Source organism: Lepidochelys kempii, chromosome 2, assembly GCF_965140285.1.
Source record: "Lepidochelys kempii isolate rLepKem1 chromosome 2, rLepKem1.hap1, whole genome shotgun sequence".
Taxonomy (NCBI): domain Eukaryota; kingdom Metazoa; phylum Chordata; order Testudines; family Cheloniidae; genus Lepidochelys; species Lepidochelys kempii.
The window spans coordinates 267,324,833-267,347,486 of NC_136381.1; the positions used below are offsets into that span (position 1 = coordinate 267,324,833).

Genomic DNA, 22,654 nt, shown 5'->3' on the forward strand with positions numbered 1-22,654 from the left:
TTAGTTTAAACTAAAAAGGCCATGTTCATATAATCCAAGGACTGCTGTAATTATACCTGTTAAAAACAAATGATGTGGAGCCAGAAGTTAGTGAACCAAAATTAGTGTGTCAGAAATAAGATCTAATTGGTGGACAAAAATAATGAGGGGATGAGCTATTCCACCCATCACTCACTTTCTGGGTCCTGAAAGGAAGACTTTTTTGGGAAATAAGGGGAGGAGGAGGAGCGGTAAGGAGGACAAAGAACAGAAAAAAGATTGAGTGACAGAACAGACAGAGGATACTGAAGCAAACTTCACCATCATGGCTGCCACCCCCACCATCTTCTGGGATCCCAGGCCTTCATTATCTAATCCTGAAAGATGTCCTGACCAGACCAGGCCAGAGAGAGGGACCCAGATAATACTCCCACTTCTACTGGCTCCAGCTGAATCCCAGACACCACCTGGGATGAAATGGGATCTGACTTTAACAGTAGTAGCTCCAGCTCATTTCAACTACCATTTTCTTTTTCCTAGAGGGACAGTTATTGCCCTCTTTAATAATATCTAAGAGACTGTCAAACAAGAGGTTTTTCTTTCTAAAACTCTCTCCAGCTAAAGGGAGCAAATCATGTTTCAATAAAAGCTTTACTTAATTCTTCACATTTCAAATGCTTTAACTGTTTTTTTTTTCTTTTCTTTATCTTTAATAGAAGGTTAAAATAATTTTCAATTATGTTTGCGCCATGGTACTAAGCAGGCTGAGGTCTCTGAATGCCAAATCCTGGACCATGTTTAACACTGTTTAATGCCGGACAGTGACTGGGTTGTTAATAACTTTGGCCCATTTGTTCCACCTAAATAAATAAAACAGTTCTTTAGAAAGATTCAAGAAAGCTTCATAACACTGGACACATGGGAGGTTTGGCAGCACAATACATTATGCTATAGCCGTAATTTAAAACTCAGGTTTAAACATTGCTTCACCTTTGCAGGTTTGGCCAGCTGGGGTACGTGAGGCCAACAATATTAAAATAGCTATGCATAAGGATAAGATTATGTCACAAAGGCACGGATTCTGTGACTTTCAGAGACGTCAGACATTTTCTGCTCCAGCCCCAGAGCAGTGGTGCCAGAGCTGTCAGCGGCTGCAGGGGGCCCCTGGAGCAGTGGGGGGACCCCCAGAGCTCTGAGCCCCTGAGGCTGCGGTGAGGGGTCTCTGGAACTGCCACAGAGGCAGGTGCTGGACACCCCAACCCCCAACAGCATGGCTCAGGCTCTCTTTCCCCACTTGGGCTTCAGTCAGACCTCCTGCCCCCATTATTTTTAGTTTAGTAGAAGTCACGGATAGGTCATGGGCTTCTGTTAATTTTTGTTTATTGCCCGTGACCTGTCCTTGACTTTTACTAAACATAACCATGACAAAATTTTAATTTAGCTATGAAGATACATAGTTTGCCCATGCATACAAAACTCGAACCACTGCACACCTGTAAAAGGCCAAGGATACACTGCAATTCTATAACATGTTCAATCCATGTTATATTATAGTCAACCAACAGAATTTTAACAACATGCTCTGCCAATGTAATCTATTTGTCTGTGTAGATGGTCCATAGCTCAGGCATGCAAGACCAGCCTCACCTAAGAACATCTTGTATTACAAGAGTGGTCATCACTGCTCAACATAAATTTCCTGAATTGCTTTATGAACTCTACGCACACAAATGTCAGCATGCATGGAAAGTCAGTAGGAGACTTTATTTCCAATTTGCAGGTGATCAAAACACTATCAGAGTCTGATTTTATCATGTTATTCAAATCTGACAGTAGAAGACTCATTTATGCGCTGTACAAATATTCTCACACAAAGTTCTAGCAACTCTACAAACAGTGTTAAAGCATCAAACATTCACAAGAAAGCCTCTCATTATTTCCCTGCCCTAGCATTTGCAGGTCTTTTCACTCCCCATAACCACAGTTTCTTTGCCTAACCTTCATGACCAGGGACCCTAGTTTTCAGTGATTAAAAAAAAGCGCAAAATTCTCTGATAAACCCCCCCACAAAAATCCATGTTTTCCCATGATTCAAATGAAATGCTGAACTTTAGTTTCCCTAGCCACAATATATAGGAGTATCAGTTGAACGCAATGATTTACCAATATATTTACAATTTTTAAGCTTACAGCCCAAGCCTTGCTGCCCAGGACTGACAGCTGGAGCCCCATCCAGTCTCCTGATTATCTGATCTGGCCCTGGTCCCAATTAGATTGGATAACTGGGGTTCCACTGTATATGTTTTTATTTTTTCACAAAATGTAAAAACTAAAGATTTTCTATAGAAACGCAAATTCACGTTTTTCTGTGGCAAATGGATTTCTAGGACCATTGTTCATGACTAACTGGCCCCTTCATGTCTCCCATCTCCAGATCTTGTTCCTCAAAGCATTTATTTCAAAAGGGCTACAAGACCTAGGCATACCCTCAAAGAAGTGCTAAAACAGACAATAGAATTTTGATGATTTCAGGAATTTATGTATGACTTATGAGTTCTGGCTGATCTTATGAAATTGCTCATTGAAATGCCTCAAGGTTAGTGGAGTCAGCCACGTTGTCAGGGGTGTGTCACCCATTCCCCAGACCAAGGGCAATGGAGGGTGGTCAAACCTTGATGTCCCCCATTCAAGTGAGAGCACTTCAGTACCAATGAGATGGCTGAAGACAGGGGAAACTAGGCTGACCAAATGTTTCTGCAGGACAGATTTAAAACAGTAGAATTTTCACAGAAGCACAACAAAGAATAAACAGGTGTTACCGTTGCGTTTTAAAAGCCACAGAACCTGACAGACTTAAGGAAAAATCATGGAGACATGAGGAAGCTTGGGTAGGGAAGATGAACAGAGGGGCATGTTTTTGTAGCAAAGGGGTCTTGTTTTATTGTGGAACCACCCCAGGAAGAAGGAAACAGACTGCACTAGAGAGAAACTCCATGATTTGGAGGAGAAGACACGTGCAGGAGGTAGGATTCTGCACTCCTTAGAGGACTCTGACCTAAACCCAAAGAATGCTCAAGAGTGGTGAGAAACTGAGGCAGGGAAATGCGGGTATGTGGTTTTTGTTTTGTCAAAGTCTATATATTTCTTGTGCTAACAAAAGTGAAGGGCGACTTTTTTTTTTTTTAAACCCATACAGAGCTTGTGTGTCATTCGCTTTCACTCTCACATGCTCCTAAGAGATCTGTAAAACTTGAGTGCCCACAAGGCAGGAACTCTGGGAAAGGACTTAAGCAACTGGGGAATCTAGGAAATCAGCACTAGCCCTGGGGGCCTAGGACATTGGCCATAGGGTCCCACTTCTGTGAAGGGGTAACAGTCAGAGATCCTGTGCCCAGGAAATGTGCCAGAGAGGCCAAGGGAAGAGACAATGTTGCAGCCTGCTGAGACCAAGGGAAGCTTAAGCGCACACTGATCTAGGATGGGTCCCAAACATAGTAGCTTGGGGAGCCTCTAATTAGGGCTGCATGACAATAACATTTAAAAAAAAAATGAAAAGATGTCTGAGTTTAATAAGAGTTCACTGTTCAAATCACTTGGTTTTTGTTGTAGTTGACGACTTGCTGTCTGGTTAGACTGTAAGCTCTTCGGGCCAGAGACCTTCCCTCTCTATATGTATGCGAAGCACCTTTTACACTGTGGGTGCTATATATCAACAAAAATAGCTTAGCTGTCTCATCAAAAACTCAACCAGGTTCTGTTTAGTTAGAAACTTGCTGCTTAAATAATTATTGCCCAGTTACCTTACTATCGCATCCAACCATGAGATCTACAAAGAGCGTCATGTTGCACAATAATCTAATCAACAGTATGCAGGGGACAACAACATAGAGAAAAGTTGAAATGTTGAGGGAAAAAAAAGTCAGTAAAATTGTTACCAGTGTTAGATGCATGGATATCTCTAAAAAGTATAAGGAGTACTTGTGGCACCTTAGAGACTAACCAATTTATCTGAGCATGAGCTTTCGTGAGCTACAGCTCACTTCATCGGATGCTCATGCTCAAATAAATTGGTTAGTCTCTAAGGTGCCACAAGTACTCCTTTTCTTTTTGCGAATACAGACCAACACGGCTGTTACTCTGAAATCTAAAAAGTATGAATGTTTTAACAGCAATTAGTCTCATTTCAAGCTACTTAAACCTTCATACACTTGTCCTTAGGATAGGTTTCTTGATGCCACCCCCCAGTTCATTTAATTAAGCTATTCTTTTAATGAATGTTTATGCAAAGTTTCCGCTAAAAAAGATTGGGCTCTTTGGGATAGGAAAAGTACACATACAGAGCCAGAATATTACAAAGCTTTATTTGGACTTCATCATGGACTTTAATTGTCACTGATGTTTTGCACATATTTATTTAGAAGGTTCAGAAATACCTAAAAATACTGCAAATACACAGAGAGGAGAGGGGAATGTCAGCATGTAACAAGAGGAACAGCATACCCCTCAAGACTGAATCCCATAAGGTATCTGAAAACCTCCAGAGCGGAGTCTCCAGCACCATACATACGTACCCAAAGGCTCTATAAGGCATTAAAGAGAAATTCTTAGAGTTAGATCACAGGCTTTGACCCATGGTGCCACACCTTTACATAGAAAGGTGTTGGGCACTGCAGGCTGATCTCAAGCATGCAGGAATAATTAACATCACTCAACCCAGCTACATAAATCTCAATATAAGGTATTCGTTGATGCAAAATGTTTTGATTAAAAAAAAATTCCCACTCTAATGATAGTACAAGTCTGTTCTAAAACAGAGCTGGTGAAGACAGCTTGGTCTCTAACATGCAGCAATAATTTCAGTGATGTTGTGTCACAAATTAATTCTTCACATATTAGAAAAAAACTATGATGTAAGAAGAACTAGAAATAAGAGACAAAACATTTCATCATTTTTCAATTGATCTTATCTGGGACAGATAATTCTGCCCTTCTGAAGTACCTGCCTTTGTCCACCGAGAGGGGATTACAGACCGGTCAATATGCCCTCTTAAAAGGAGAGAATCTGTTCAGGAAGGGTTATTATTTGGTAGCCTAGCAATGACATAAGGAAGAGACAGATTAGATAGTCTCAGAGACTCTTGTCCACAGCCTAAGAGCAGAATTCCAGACTGTGCTTAAAAGTGTGACTCTTTTTGGTAAAAGGAGTGGAAGTGATAGGAAGTTTCAGTCTCTCCGTTGAAACATAATAAGAGCCAAAGAATAGGGAATTGAGAGTGGTGTGTTTAATGGGAAGTAAAGCTAATAACCTCAAACCAGAAAATTCTACAGAAACAATATATAAAATTCTGTTTAAGTGCAGCTTAGCTAGAGCTTAAAACTCCCAAGTATCTTTCAGTACAGAGGAACTGAAGGAATTCATGTGCAAAAGCAGCAAAACAGGATGCTACATTATGTATAAAACAAAAAACGACTGATTAGAAAATGGGATGGCGGAGAACAGTGAAGCAATTCTGAAGTTTTGATTCCTGTAGATCTCCCAGTCAGAATGACCAATCTCGCTTTGCTCAGCAGTATGAAATTTCACAGGTTGACAAAAGTACTCCCTGCTATTTATACAGTCTGAATTGCATATGATAATAAAAGGTTATAATTAAATAATCATGTGGGCTCTTGCTGGTAGCCACCGTAACATTGAAAAGTAATATACACCATGTACACAGGTTTTCTTTCTTTACACACAACAGTACTGCATGTTCCTCTCTTCCCTGTGTAAAATTAACTTTCCATCTTGCTTTAATGCTGACTTGGCAACCAACAAACATTAAATATGTAATTGTTTCAAAATAACAAAATTCTTAGGATGACGCTTTTCAGAAAAATGGTGGTCACCACTTGGGTAACAGATACATTGTAGTCCAATAAACCAGAGAAATTAGAGAGTGATGATGCTCATTAATCCCTATTCACCCTTAGGGGGCTACTTCAGCATTGCTTCCTACAGCATATTCTCCAGTCCTTTGCCCTTTCTAATTTTACCCATCAAGCACACTATTATAAACATACTTTGCATTTCTATAGCACCTGCTATTAAAGGGTCTATTAGGTCTTTACAAACATTAAACAAGCTTCCCCAGGTATTTGTGTAGTACGAATTACCTCCGATTTACAAATGGGAAAACTAAGGGCGGGTTTACACTACAGCCTAAGTCAATATAATTGCGCTGCTCTGGGGTCTGAAAAAGCCCCCTCCCCCCAAGTGACACAAGTTTCGCGTCTCCACACGGGGCTATGTCAGCAGGAGACGCTCTCCCACTAACATAGCTTCCGCTTCTCCGAGGTAGAGTAATTAGGCCGACGGGAGGTATAGCTGTGCCGATGCAGCTTTGTAGTGGGGACTTGCCCGAAGACACACAAGTTAAGTTAGTTGCCCAATGTCTGTAAGCTAAAGAGTCCTGAGTCCCAGTATCACACTCTTACTAATACACAGTACTCCACCCCATTCTGTTAAGCAGTTTCCTATCAAGTTACAGTGTAAGTGTAAGATGCAGTCAATGAACAGAAAATCTACCATACAAGCAACATGACTGAACTTTACTTTGCTACTGAGCATTTAGATTTGTTCTGGTTCTTCTCTAACTCCCCTGCACAAAAATCCAGAGCTCTTTGGTTTGATTTTGCAAACTCCTTGCAGTTACTCTATTGTGCTTGTGGAGTTCACATCCGCAACCAATACTTCATTGTGCTCTTGCAGCAAGTACTATATACACCCTTTTGAGCTGGTGTAGCCCATCAGATCTGCAGGAGAAAGGCTCCCCCCAGCATAGCATGCCAACTGTGCAGTGGCATAAAAATTCACTCATAAAACACATTTATTCTTTTAAAAAGAATATTTCTGAGTTGCAAATAGCCTATGGAAAAGTTTTCTACATTTAAATCTATGCATTTATTAGTTATAATGTTGTATTGAGGCAACATCACAGTTCTCATGTTGTTTACTTTTTAAATGTTAACTCATGTATTTGCTGCAAAGTAAAGGACTAGTTCTCAGTGTGACTAGACTGCCAGAAATACCTTACATTTTAAGATTCAGCAACAAAAAAAGTGCACAAATTCATCTTACACTTTCCCCACTATAAGTTTTGTTTTTCCCCACCCTCCCTTGCATTACAAAACTAAAAGAATTTTCCTGAAACTTCCAAAAATATATTCCCCTCTGTGATGAGGCTAAACATGGATACGTTCGGTTACTAAGAAAATATCTTAAGTTTCATTATAAACTGCATTTTCACACGTTTATAATTCCTGATGTAACCTAGGTTGTCTGGTAGTGACTGCAATAATAAATTTTTGTTTTAATAAAAAATAAAGAAGTCAATATGACAAGTTTAGCCAGGTAGTAGTTGATGGTTTTTGAAAATTATCTTATCGCATTCGCTGCAGAGCCATTATTTGCAGTGACAGTGTTGTGACTGCAGGCCTCCAGCTGGCATAAACCATTTATATTTTTTGCTTATACTGATGGGTGCATGCAGGAATACTAAATGAATGAAATGAAAAAGGAAACTGAAAAAGTTTCTGCTATGAGTGTCAGGGCAAACTGAATTTAATTTATCTGAGTTCATGCAGGTTTCTATCTCTACGTTTTAAGCCATTTTAACTAAGGTAATAGTGGGAATTTTAAAATGAAGTTAATGCAATAAGGAGACTGGACTCCTGTAAAAAATATAAATATGACATCCAAACGTGAAAGGTATGTGTGACAAAGTGGGACTGTTCTTAATGTTTTCTCTGAATAGTGTGGGGGTGCCTCAGTTTCCCCTATGCAGTTCTTAAGTATCTAGGTGGTGGGATAAGGGTGTATGATCATTGCAGAGCCCTAGAGGGCAGGTGTGTGCAGGGGTCCGGACACAGAGAATGGCCGACACCCTATTTCTTGGCAACCGATGGCCTGGCCCTTCCCCCCTGCAAGATGAGAGCTAAAGGGTTGGAGAACAAAGGAATCAGGTGACCTCCTGGCCTGGGAAAGGGACAAAGCCCAGAGGAGGAGGGGCTGGAGAGAGTTTCAGTTTGGGCTGGCTGGGGAAGAGGAGTGAAGTACAGGTGTGGTTGTCTGGCTCTCTGTCCCCCAGAATGGACTCAGCTGAGGGGTCCTGTTCTCTGTACCTACAAGCTCTGTTTTAGACCATGTTCCTGTCATCTAATAAACCTCTGTTTTACTGGCTGACTAAGAATCACAGAATATCAGGGTTAGACGTCTGACTGCGGAATTGGGGTGCAGGACCCTTTGGCTTCTCCAGGACCCCGCGTGGGCGGATTCACTGTGGGAAGTGCACGGAGGGGCAGAGGATGCTGAATGCTCCGAGGTCAGACCCAGGAAGGTGCAAGCTGTGTGAGCTGTTTGCCCTGAAGACAGTCTGCTCAGAGAGAGGAAACTTCACCAGAGTCTTGACTGGCTTCGTAGGGAGCAGTTCCAGAGCATTGCCCGGGGACTCCGTGACAGTATGTGGACCTGAAAACATCATATTTTGATACTCTGGATACAAATTATAAAATAAAGGATGCCTGTATTCCAGGAAGATACAGACATGGCCTTTATTGATTTTGCTGCAAACCAGAAGCAAAAATCTGACCAGGTTAATGAAGAATATACAAAACTGACAATTTAGATGGGAATTAGCCCTCTGGAGCATGGGTGTCCACAACACAAACTGATAGTGAAAACCTTCCTTTCCTTCTACAGGGAGTGCTTGGTAGTCCCTCTTACAGGGCCACAAGGGTCTCCACTGTCACAATCCTCTTTAGCAGGTCCTGCATCACAGCAATCATCTTTTGTGAGGAGAAAAACTATATGGCTCTCCCTTCAGAATCAGTAAATTATGGTTCTTAAGCAGCAAAAGGTAGATGGCTACCAAGCAATGCAAGGCATCATCCTAAGGAGGAGCCCAGCACTTCCAGCCGAAAAGCACACCTCACCCACACCCCAGGAATCAGACGTTCCTAGTCTTAAAGGTAAAACACAACCCTCAAGAACAGGGAGCTCTGCCTAGTTAGGTATCAACACCTATTGGTTAGTGATGAGGAACCTATGACTGGCTTCTCAGGAAGCCCCATTTAACCCTACAACTAGAGAAGGGAAACAGACTTCAAGTCAACAGGGAAATTAAAAGTGTCTGACCTTTGTTTAATTTCTCTAATCAGATTGTCTGCAAGCTACATGAGACAGCAGATAAATAAACTCCCCACTCTTATCAGTAGAACAATAAAGCAGAATGCATCAATACAAAGTTATCTTTAAAATGTGTTTAAACTTAGTAATCCACAGGTTGGCCCCCTTTGTTTTCACAGATAGGACCCATTTACACAGTTCATTATAACACACTCTAATATGAATACTAAATTGATTCTGGATAAACAAGGTATCAGCAATGAAAAGGCAGATGTGGTTGGACTGATTAGCGGGCTCAAATGTATGGCAATCCTGCTACTAACTAGCACCGTTTTTTCCTCCACGCTCGGTGAAAGGTAGGAACGCACAACAGTTAGCGCTTCCCATACTTGTACTCTGTGACACTTCTACATGCTCAACATGACAAATGGCACTCTTTCCCCAGAGGAGAGTGGGTAGTTCACTGAAAGCTTGTGCAGCAGTTGTGAACACTGCACGAGTCAGTTATAAGAAAGGATAGATAGTTATCACTAAGGCTGCAAGTGTCACGGAGGTCATGGATTCCGTGACTTCCCATGACCACTGCAGTCAGTGGCTGGTGAGGGCCAGCAGCAGTAGTTTGGGTGTGTGGGAGAGGGCTCAGGGCTAGGGGACAGGGGTTTGGAGGGTGCGGGGGGGGGCACACTTACCTGGGGTGGGGGGCCCGCCTGAAGCTCCTAGGTGAGGGGTGTGGGGTCTCCGCGCCACATGCTGCCCACACCCGCAGCTCCCATTAGCTGCAGTAGCCAATAGGAGCTACGGCAGCCGGAGCTTGTGGCTGGAGCAGCAGACGAGCCCCTGCCCTGGCCCCCTGCTCCACTGCCTAGGAGCTGCAGAGATGCGGAGCTGGGTAGGAAGCCCCTGCCAGCCCCACCAACCCTACCTCCCCCAGAACCTGGGTCACCTCCCCCAGCACCAGCGGTGGCCCCCACTCCTACCCAAGTTTTAGTCAGGGTGGGTATTTTTAGTAAAAGTCATGGACAGGTCACGGGCCCATGAATTTCTGTTTACACTGAATGCATCCAATGAAGTGAGCTGTAGCTCATGAAAGCTTATGCTCAAATAGATTTGTTAGTCTAAGGTGCCACAAATCCTCCTTTTCTGTTTACTGCTCGTGACCTGACCATGACTTTTACTAAAAATACGCATGACTAAAACGTAGCCTTAGTTATCACCAGTCCTCAAAAGGCACTATATTAGCTGAGAGAGGTCCTGGCAAGGACTTGAATAAGTAAAATATTCCAAGACTGTTCATTTTAGCAATGTCTGCATTTAGTCAAATCACACACTGAGATGAAAGGGAAATCACTGCCTGCCAAAAATACAGGAGGTAAAATAAATGACCACACTTATCTATGTTTAATCTGCCTGTGAAACTTTCAAGGGCACAGACACAATAGGAACTGCGGCGAAATCATTCATAAAAACAAGGGTGGTGAAGTTTAACACACCCTCTCTCTCTTTTGCCTCTCTACTCCAGGTGTTCATCACTGGCTTCCATCTTTGCCAGTCTCTTAGTTTCCTCCCATATCATTTTGAGAACTTTCAGTTCTGTTTCTATTGTGCATTTCCTTGGTCTACCTTGTTGCATCTTGACCTGTGGGTTCCAGTCCAATGCCTGTCTTATGTTATTTGGGTCTTTCCTTCATGTATGTCCAAGCCATTTCTATTTTTGTTCTGTAATTTGTGATTTTTTTTTCTGGTCGTCTAATATTGAAGAATTGTCTAAAAACTGTTTATGGAAGCCTGGAGTTTAGGTAGTAAGGTCTTAATAAGAGAGGGTTACTCACCTTGTGCACTAACTGAGGTTCTTCAACATGTGTTTCCCCATGGGTGCTCCACAGTAGTTCCTCCTGTGCTGTATCTACAGTGGAGCACCTGTGGAGACATCACTCGAAGAAGAACAGAGGGTTACTCAACTGGTGTGGTAACTGAGTTTTTCTGAGATGTCCCCCCCATGGGAGTCCACTGTAGGTAAAGCAGAGAAGGAACTACAGTGGAGCACCCATGGGGACATCACTCGAAGAAGTCATCTCCAAGTTTCAGTGCCACAGAGTAAGACTAATGTTACAATAGCGTTCAAGACTAAGTTTAGTTTGGAGGACAAGATTTCTGTTTCTTCAGCTTTAGAGTTACAAAAGGCATGGCTGGCTTTCACTGTTCTGGCTTTAATGTTTTCACTGGTTCCATCTGTGGTACTTATAGTGTTGTCAAGACATGTGAAACATCAGACCTCTTCTACATCAGTCCCAGGGACTGTGTCTTGACATGGCTGAAAGGCTTGAGTCGGCCCATAAACCTGAGAGCTATCTTGATGGGAGCATAACTCCTGATAGGGCCACTCATGCCAGACAGGTCGATGAATAGGACCAGACTAAAGGGAGTCCATTGGCCTTCCTGGTAGAGGGTTAGGAGTGGGCTCACAACCTGCTCCTGTTTTTTTTTTTTTTTTAAAGTCTTTATGGAAACCTACACTATTGTTCAATAAACTCAATCCAACTTGACTCAACAGACTCAGAAGAGAGATTATGAAAAGTGGCCAAACCCACAAGGAAGCTACTCCACTGATGAAGTTCAATACCAATTCATTTGTAATTGTAACAACCACAGTAAGTCAGACTAGAATTTCCTGAATACTTTTTTTTGGGGGGTGGGGTTGGGGTGGGGGAGTTACAGACATGATAAAACTCAGAACTGTGCGCTTCTGTGGTCAGAGCAAAGGCTCCTGGGTCTTAGTCCTGACTGTGTTTAATCTTGGGGAGGTGAGTCTCTTACCTGCAAAACACAGATAATGCCATACACTTGGCTTGACATATGGCTAGGAGACTTCATCACATCCAGGCAGACAGCTACCTGGCCTCTGCTATACATACCTTTGTCACCTCCCTGTCTGGACAGCAGCAATGCAATATACTTGGGCAACAAACCTTCAGCTCTTAGTTAACTCCAACTAATACAAAATGCTGAAGTGCATCTCCTCAGCAACACAGGCTAACAAGAGCACATCAGACCTGTCCTCTGCTCTCTAAATTGGCTTCCCTTAGAATATCATATTAAGTTAGGGACTTGGTTGTTATCCTCAAGGCACTCAATGGCCTGGGCATAGCAGAAAGATCACCCAACCCTCTCAGAGGACAACAAGATAGACAATTCCACTCCACAGGCACAATGGAACTTTTTACAACAAGGGCAAAGATTGTGCAGAAGACAGAGCTTTCCCAGGGCTGGTCTGAAACCGCAGAACAAGGTCCAACAGGAACTAAGGGCCATCACAAATCTCAGCACCTACCACTCCAAGTGCAAGCTGAACTTTTTCGACCTGCCTTCTCTAACACACACAGCACTAAAAACACACAAAAACCCCCACCACAACCATACCAAAGCAACACACTGTAGTGCACACAAAATTTTCCTGTGTGAAGTGGAAAAGTGAAAGAACAAACCACTGCTGGAAGGGACTTAGATAGAACAGTAATGAGGGAAGGATCAGAATCTGTATAAAACAGAACAAAACAGAATGGAGATTTGCTTAATCTTTGGTGTAGTGCTTTGAGATCCTTAAATGGAAGCCATTACAGAAGGACAAAGTACTATAACTCCTCCCAGGAAACTCAACATTCACCATCATCATTCAAACTGAAATCTCCAATTAAAGTTACTGTGCACTTTATTAATTAAAACATTTGTGAAGTTTAATATAAATGGGCAAAGGCTGTACCCGGCTGCAAGGTATGTAAACATCACTGTGGAGTAATATATAGGGCTGTGCCCAGTCAACTGGTTAGTGATCAAATCTAGTAGTTCTTTACCTTCTTGGATTCATGACCTCAACTTTCTTGGATTCCACCAAAGTAAGTCTTTATAAAAAGAATCTTTTGCAGACAAAAATTGATTGTGGTGTTTGGGTCATCTGAAGATACAGTAGGAGGTTTTGAGGGCTAGATGAGGTGCTCTCTGCTAGAAGTGGGGCACATGTTGAGCAGGAGGGCTTGACACAAGAATGCTGGGGGTTGCTGGTGCTGCTCTTTTCTCCCTCCTCCCCACACTCAACTAACACTCAGATATGATGTCTCACTGCTCCAAAAACCTGAAACTCAGAGGTGTGTGGGCAGGGACTGACAGGGTGGAGAAAGTATAGGGCTGTTACTGGATATGGGGACAGGAATGTTTGGAGCAGAGCAAGAGAGGCCCTGAGGAATATATGCAAAGGTTAACTTTTGTACTGCTTACAAGATAGCACAAACATATGAGTGTTGGTTTGGGAAACTGCTTTTGTCTGGACATCTTGCATCTGTCCAGAGTGGAGCTGGCTGTACCTTTAAGATTCTAGCATTCAAGTGGCTCTTTGTACAAGCAATTAGAACTTAATCCTGCCCACGGTGCATCTGGGCAACATCAATGTGCATCTTGCAAAGTATGTGTGCAAACAAAACTGGTTTAAAAACCATGAAATTCAGGAAGACAAGGCTGATTATTAAGGGCTTGATTCTGCTCGTAAAGGTAACAGTGAACAAAAATCCCTAAGATGAGGGCTCCCAGTGCATTCGGAAGAGGAATTCTGGATGTCCTTGACTCACGGCATCTATCATGTTAACCATTTAATCTGATCCATGTAAACTCTATAATTGTCTACAATGGCTCTACATATCGATGTAAAGGAATCTGGTTGTCAGCTTTGAATACAGCAAACCACAAAGATTATTACAGGTCAGAATTCTAGACTAACAGCAGCTCTCTCAGTCTATTCCAATCACATTTCCCACATGACACTGAAATATATCAATATGAAAAACACAATTTTCAAAAGACTAGTGGAGCTATAATTAGACTACATCAATTAATGAACCTAAATTACAGTGTATTCCTAAATAGATAATTTAGTTTTCAAGTGTGCCATATTTAGGTGTAATACTTCAGTTCTAGTCATGCAAGGACAGCTAGCTTTTTCAGTAGGCGTATGCCATGCAGATGTACTTTAGCTTATTAAAAACACCACTGCAAGTGCAACCTTGGTAGATTCTTCCTCTGTGTCCTCCATTGCAAAGCTGTTTTGAGGTGGAAGGCCATGCAGATTGTCGAGTGACCCAGTTAACTCTTGTTGTGAAGCTCCCCCAGGGAGAACCGTCTGCTGTTGTCCTAATTTATTCCATTAATCACAGCCCAATACAAATCGCATTAACTATAACAGGCCAGTATTAGTTATAGAACCCAGTCTACAAGAATCATATTATGGTTGTCTGTTTTCCACATCCCCTTATTAAATGGCAAAGGCCACAAAACCTGTATTTGCAACTAGTGGGTATCCTTTTGAGAAAAGGGCAACTGACAGGCCAGCGTCACATACTAATGATGTACGACCAAGGAATTGCATGGCTCAGGCCCCAGAGAAGTCCATTCCTGTAGTCTCAAATCCTGCTGGGCAAGACTTACTAGCAAATTGTAACACTCCAGATAAAATAGGTTTAAGTCCAGTGATTATTTTAATATAACCACCAATTTAACCTCGATCCAAGCTAGAAAATACCTAGATTTGTTTTACCTGAGACTCAGATAAGAAAAATAAAACTATTCCCCCTTTAATGGATTTAGAGGGCTATAACTCCTCCTGTCAATTCCACATGACAAAACAATGCGACACAGAGAGGGAGAAGGAGATATTCCAGATGCCATGATGTTTATTTTTCAGCATGTATTTGTCACGTCATTTCAGAGTTCTATGCTCCTCCAAGTCAGCTCTGCCCTGCTCCACCATGTGGAACTGACAAGAGGTGACAGAGCACTATGGAATAGCTTGCTAATTTCAGTTTGATTATTATTTAAAAAAAAAAAAAAGTCTAACAAGTCTAATGTGAAATTTAGGGGGTATTCTGCAGTATTTTTAGCTTAAACTAAACACTGTCCAATTTAAATCTACATACTTTTTAAAAATAAGCAACGTACATGGTACACATATACCTACTTCAGCTACGGAATGAGACTTAGAGAGGTAGGTGTTGAGTGTGTTATTGTGCTCCCAGTTCCTATGAACCCACCTCAAAAAACCACCACACAATTCTGTACTCTCTTCTCAGGTCTGGAGTAACGGGGGATAAGGCAGGTAAGGCCTGAGGTGTTCTGGCAGAGCTCGAGACAAAGCTTGCACACTACCCAGATTACACTATGCTTTATCTGGTACAAGACATGCTTCATTAGCACAAACCCTAAATTCACTCACAAATTATTTGTGGTAGGATGAACAAGACACTAGCCAACCAATGCTGAACAGAGATTTTGAGATATTAAAAATTTACTGACAAACATTAACAGTGCTGCCAGATCTTTACTGAGTGTTTAAAGATGAAAATCTTTTTGCATTTTAGTAGGTATATAGCAGAGTCCCTGTGGGCACACTGCAGTAAAGCAAATGGAAGAAATAAGAGCAGCTATGCTGCAGGGCTTAAGGAACTAAATCAAAAACTAAGTTATACAATTTACATTCTCTATTTAAGAATGGGATTTAAATAGAAGTTAGTTTTTAGTGGAAAGGGGATTCAAACAGGGATTTTCCATGTATTCTAGGACGTTGAAACAGCCCCATAGCTTCTACACATTTGGGCTATAGACGACAATTTGTGTAGCATGAATAATCATAGCCTAAAATATTAGCCTTATATGCCAGAGTATCTACTGAAGTAACTCAATAAGCAAGAGCATTCGCCGCACATTAGAAACTCAGCTCAACTGTGACAGTTACAACTACATTAGAGTTTTCAAAAAACTAAGAATGGCCCAAACTATGCAACACGAAAGCACCACTAGCCAATACACATTGTCCATGTGCAGTTCAGGTCTAATGAAACAATGTTTTCTCATCATTACTGTTGTCCAACACCGTACCCAGAACACAATCAGGCAGGAAGTCATGAAAACAGAGTGGAGATGAAGAAAAAACATTATGTAATTATTCTTTTTTTTTTTTTCCAGCAGGAGTATTCTGTACTTACATTTTGATAAAACCATACAATCCAGTTGGTTTTATCCTAACTTCCATAGAGATGGAAGGCATTATGTCTCATCTGGTCTGAACCAACCTTACTACCAGTGGGGTTAATGCAGAATTGTTCCCTCTGGAATATTTAATTGTTTTGCTTAGTCGGCTTTTATCTCTCCCAAGTGATGGGGTTTTCACTTTGAGTTTTCTAAATAGGAACATAAGAAGTGCCATTCTGGATCTGAACCAAAGCCCATCTTGTCCAGTATCAAAAGCTTCAGAGGTAGGTGCGAGAACTCTGCAGTAGGCAGATGTGGGATAATCTGCCCCCCAGACTAGGTTTCATCCCAACTACTGATAGACATTGGCTTAAGCCCTGAAACGTGCAATTTAATATTCCTTCCTAAATGGTTATAATTTATTATGACAACTCTGGATAGTCTAATTACCTATATAATCCCTTCTGAACCTTGCTAAGCTCTTGGACTCAACAACTTCCTGTGGCAATGAGTTACAGTCTCACTATGTGTTGTGTGAAAAGGAATTTCTTTATTGGTTCTCAATTTCCCATCTTTTAATTTCACTCAGAGTCCTCTTGTTCTTGTGTTATGAGAATGGGAGAACAGAAGCTCCCAATCTATCTTTTGTAAACCATCCATTACTTTATACACTTATCCGGTCTCCTTTTATTTTTTACAATTGTGTATATCAGTTACTGTGTCAATAAGAGTATTGTTCGGTCTAACACACACCTAACAACAACTACCAAAGAGTCATGTCAACTACCTGTTACTTACACTTTTATATAAATGTTTAAGATTTTTCCATCAGGAAAAACTGAAAACTTTCTATATTGAAATGTTAGCAATAGAAATAAATGGGCAACATTTACAATGTAGTCCAAGTTCCCTGCAGGAAAGCTGTATATTATAAAAAGGTTTATATTCAAAAGACCCTAAATGCTATTAAACACTAACTTCTAAATTTTGCTAAAGACAAATGTGTCCTACCTTTAGCTTCAACATTTCTGGAATTGTTAACACAAAACTGATTTATGATAAGCTATATGCAAGACTTATTGCTGACAATTTGTTCTATATTTGTCTAGGTCTCTTTCTGACCTAAAAGGGACAGAAGAAGTGAGGGTGGGGCCAAAGAAGAGAGAGATAGTATACTAAAGACCAAAAGATTCAGGTTTTTACTATATTCTATATAGAAAATATATATGCCTGTTTCTCTCTGATAAAAAGTACTAAAGATAAACCTGATTTGCAAAAATTTCTGCATTCAAGACTTATGACCTACCAAGCTTCTCTGGCTCATCTGGACCTGTTCCAGCAATGCAGCTGCTCTCTAGTCCATATGTTGGATCCACCTTCCCAGAGGTTCTTGCTGCCTCCTGCACTTTCTTGACATGGGCTTCAACTAGTTCCAGTGGTACCTCTTCTCGGACCCGAGAAAATTCCTCTGTTAAAGAATTAAAGAGAAAATATTATGGTGTCTGCACGTCACATGTCAAAAATAATCAGTTTTCACAGACCCACATATAAATAAATACAATGACAAAGTGAATTTTCAATATGTTCTGAAGTTCTGCCTCACTTATAACATAAGGAAGCTCATTTACTCCCTTAAATGTGGTAGTTAGCAGTACTTAAGAGTTAACAGTTAAGGTACAGTTAATTGGGGATTGGTCCTGCTTTGAGCAGGGGGTTGGACTAGATGACCTCCTGAGGTCCCTTCCAACCCTGATATTCTATGATTCTGTGATTCTATGAACATTTCTTCCAAACTATACAAATACAAACTAGCACATTTATTCTATCTACAGAAAATAAGATAACCGGTTACTGAGCATGCAGGAACTATTCTATCCAATCACGATTGCGTAACAACCAGGAAAGCAACAAGTTGAAATTAATAGAACCAATATTGACATATTTTTTGTTCAAGATTCCAAATAAGAGATTTAAACACTGTAGCAGTATTTGTTAATGTAATGTACACTTAAACAAAATGATGATAAAAAGTAATAATGGGCACTTATACAGTGCTTTACAAACCAATTAATAGTTCAGAGTCATAGAAGTGTAGGACTGGAGAGGACCTCAATACGTCATCTAGTCTAGCATTAGTAAAATGCAAAACAGACAATAACCATACTGGTAACTCCTCCCTGAGTAATTTTATAGATATTTGCTTCTGTTTTCAACTTATGTTAGCTGCATTCTGAAGGAACACCAAAGATAGCAGCTGATCTTTCTAAAGCTCAAGAGGAAGCCAGCAACCAAGCACAAAGTTACACCATGTTAGACAAAATCATAAGGAAAGAGAGCCATGGTAACCCCATACCTAAAGCAGCTTTAGCTGCAGCTGATGCCACCCGAGGATCCACCACAGATGCCAAAAAAGCAACAGTGCTCATCACTGGGTTTCCAGACTGGCTGAAAGGTACAGGTTGGTAAGCCAATGGGCCTAAGGATGCATCAGAGTTCTCCAGATAAGGGTCCTCTATGGGAAGTCTCAGAAAGTGGAGAATGCATTCATCCTGGGTGCGACTCCCAACATGCTCAGAGACTTTATTCCAGTCATCTTTGTACATCTCCAGAGCCTGCAACAGAGGAAGAGTAAGAATTGTTTTGCAAATAATGCTACGTATACACAAGTTTTTTTGTTCTCACCGCCATTCAGTCTGGTGACAAACAGAACAGTGAATAAAGAAAGGGGAACTATGTGAAAGGGAGTATATAAACATTGATTTTTCATAAAAACTTGTTTAGACAGTGGAAGGCCTCTCACTTAAACACTAAGTTGAATTTGTGGGCTATGAGAACCGGTAAACAGTATAATACTCGTCATTTATTCTGTGCTCCAAACACACAAGTATGATTCTCTGTTTGCTAATTACCATCCCAAAAACTTGGAAGACTTTAAAAAACAATTGTTTAATTTGTGAGTCAACATAACCTATTATGAGACTATTTACACACCAACATTTACAACAGACTACAGCGAAGGGGAGTGAAAGAAATGGAAGTTATTGTTAATATTTCTGAAGAATCCTATCTCACATTAAAGGGACATCATAAACTTGAAACCTTGTTAATTAAAACAAAATTAAATAGTTTCATGTACTCCTACCAATTTTTGTTTTGACAAGTCTTATTTTCTTAACTTTAAAAGTGTTTCCCTTTCCTTGTTGCTGTGTGAAAGACTAACACAAACAGGGGAAACTGATCGACTATATCGGGGAATAGAGAGTGTTGCTTACACCAAACATATTCGTTTCATGGCTCCCTTTTCCCTCCATGAGGTTTCTCCTCATGTTCTCTCTCGTCATATACTAAAATTATAAGCCGTTTGGGGTAGGGTCTATCTTATTTCATGTGTGTGCAGTGCCAGCACAATGGGGCCTGGCTACTACTAATTGGTGCTACTACAATGTAAACAATTGACTGTACACAAAGTGCTGTCAGCTGCACAAAGCAAAACATGAAAATATGAGGAAATGTTTTTTTGCCCCATAATCTTAGTTACAATCTACTAAAAAAGGTAGGTAAAAGTTTTCAAACAGGAGTTTGATTTTTAAATTGATAGCATCCTTGTAAGTTTTCAGAGTAACAAACCACTCTAAATGCAAATAATTTTGGCAGCATAGAGAAGGATACCAGTGATACAACCATGAAATGAGCAATACAGAGAAGTCTAATTTTTCTCAACAGCCTAGAAATAAGACTACAGAAGCATTCTTGATCACTGGCAACTAGACAGAATCCATGAGTTGTAAGGTGAGGATCTTGGTGTAGCAGAAGCAACAGACTGTCAATGTGGCTATATTTACAGGTTTCAGAGTAACAGCCGTGTTAGTCTATATTCGCAAAAAGAAAAGGAGTACTTGTGGCACCTTAGTCTCTAAGGTGCCACAAGTACTCCTTTTCTTTTTGCTATATTTACAGAGCACCATCTATTAGACTATAAATGGTAAGGAAAATCCCGTGGTCAGGAGGGAAGTATTAGACTGTAGTGCAGAGAGATTATTAGATCCCTTAACTAACCTTTCATAAAAGCAGAGGTATTTGAACCACATTAAATAAGACTACTTTGTGGACAAGATCTCCTGCATCTGAAGTGATTTATCGGAATCCCAAGTGATGGGGACTAGACACTGGACCACTGACAAACCAACTTTCCCAGATCTTGGTCCAGTTATACAACAGCAAGTCCTTGAAGAAGTGGAGGAAATTCAAATGATGACATGCGATTCGGATTCCCGCCAGTTGGGGATAGCCAAAAAGGCAAAAAGTTCCTCGGGCAAAATGAAATTGCCTTCCTTTACAGAAAAGTCAGCTATCTACCTTAAAACATTCTGTGATCTGATCAGTACCTAAGATGTTGATCACTGTCACCAAATTTAGAGAAGCCGGGGAACAGCCCTCTCCCAACTACACCTGCCTTTGCCAATATCCAACACTCTTCCCAATTTGGTGTTTAACCCATAAGAATGGCCACACTGGGTCAGACCAAAGGTCCAACCCCAGGATATGGTATAAAAACAGTACTTGCTGCTCGGATGGAAAATTTCCTCCTGGCCACCACATGCACAAAAACAAAATCCATACTAAGATTCCTGGGTCATCTCTCATCAGCTTTCAACACAGCTGATTATGAGATGCTGCTGGACCACCTTAACTTTGCAGTGGTGAGCGCTAATGTTATGAGTTTGTACAGATCCTTCCTCTGAGTGATCTCACTGATCCCTCACTTTCATATCTAGAACCCTTAACTGTGGAATACTACAAGACTGTCCTCTATTCCATTACATTGAATGCATATTTAAAATCACTAAGGAAGGCCGTGAGAAAGTACAGCCTCACTTATCAACCGCGTACAGATGTCACCCAGCTCTATCTATTCTCCTCCCAGAGTGTCCCAGTCCCTAAATAGTGGGTCAGCATCTGAATGAAAATCACCGGGAGAAGATAAACCTAGACATGATGGAAACAATGCTAGTGGAAGACAGAAGTATTCTGAAGATCCAATCAAATTTGTCACCAATCTGAAATGAGGGATCTGTCTTTCATTCATCAAAATAGTTTGCAGCCTATGGATCCTCCTAATTCTCTCTTTCACTGCTACTAGATTCACAAATAGTGGTATCTACCATAGAATCATAGGATATTAGGGTTGGAAGAGACCTCAGGAGGTCATCTAGTCCAATCCCCTGCTCAAAGCAGGACCAACACCAAATAAATCATCCCAGCCAAGGCTTTGTCAAGCTTGGCCTTAAAAACCTCTAAGGATGGAGATTCCACTACCTCGCTAGGTAACCCATTCCAGTGCTTCACCACCCTCCTAGTGAAATAGTGTTTCCTAATATCCAACCTAGACCTCCCCCACTGCAACCTGAGACCATTGCTTCTTGTTCTGTCATCTTCCACCACTGAGAACAGCGAAGCTCCATCCTCTTTGGAACCCCCCTTCAGGTAGTTAAAGGCTGCTATCAAATCCCGCCTCACTCTTCTCTTCTGCAGACTAAATAACCCCAGTTCCCTCAGCCTCTCCTTGTAAGTCATGTGCCCCAGCCCCCTGATCATTGCCCTCCACTGGACTCTCCAATTTGTCCACATCTTCTGTAGTGGGGGGACCAAAACTGGCACAATACTCCAGGTGTGGTCTCACCAGTGTCAAACAGAGGTGAATAATCACTTCCCTCAATCTGCTAGCAATGCTCCTATTAATACAGCCCAATATGCCATTGGCTTTCTTGGCAACGAGAGCAAACTGCTGACTTATATCCAGCTTCTCGTCCACTGTAATCCCCAGGTCCTTTTCTGCTGCTTAGCCAGTCAGTTCCCAGCCTGTAACGGTGCATGGGATTCTTCTTTCCCAAGTGCAGGACTCTGCACTTGTCCTTGTTGAACCTCATCAGATTTCTTTTGGCCCAATCCTCCAATTTGTCTAGGTCACTCTGGACCCTATCCCTACCCTCCAACGTATCTACCTCTCCCCACAGCTTAGTGTCATCTGTGAATTTGCTGAGGGTGCAATTCATCCCATCATACAGATCACTGATAAAGATGTTGAACAAAACCAGTTCCAGGACCAGATCATCTTCTTCCATCTATAACAGGCCACAAGTCAACAATTTACCCAAATGGGTATCAATTTAGGCACAAAGAAAAGAAGTACTTGTGGCACCTTAGAGACTAACCAACTAAATAAACAAACTGGTTAGTCTCTAAGGTGCCACAAGTACTCCTTTCCTTTTTGCGAATACAGACTAACACGGCTGCTACTCTGAAACCTGTCATTAATTTAGGCACAGTATTCCAATCCTTTTGTAACCTTCACGATGGACTACTGAAATATACTGTACCTGGAAACAACTAGTGCCTTGAAAAAGCTTCAACTAGTTCTAAATGCAGTAACCTGTTTTCCAAACAGGTAGATGTGAGCCCTTCACCTGATCCTGTGGATATTGCACTCCTCAAGAACTTATC

The 22,654-nt window shown here is 41.3% G+C and overlaps 1 protein-coding gene across 4 annotated transcripts in view; it reads right to left on the reverse strand.

The window, feature by feature from the left end:
• Window positions 1-22,654, reverse strand: part of SMARCC1 (SWI/SNF related BAF chromatin remodeling complex subunit C1) — a 178,057-nt gene that overhangs the window by 57,793 nt on the left and 97,610 nt on the right. For all 4 annotated transcript variants that reach the window (XM_073334923.2, XM_073334922.2, XM_073334925.2 and 1 more), the window contains 2 exons: window positions 18,507-18,765; window positions 17,460-17,621 (listed from right to left, as the gene is read on the reverse strand). In XM_073334923.2, coding sequence (XP_073191024.1) covers window positions 17,460-17,621; window positions 18,507-18,765 — 421 coding nt within the window. The remainder of the gene's footprint in view (window positions 1-17,459; window positions 17,622-18,506; window positions 18,766-22,654) is intronic.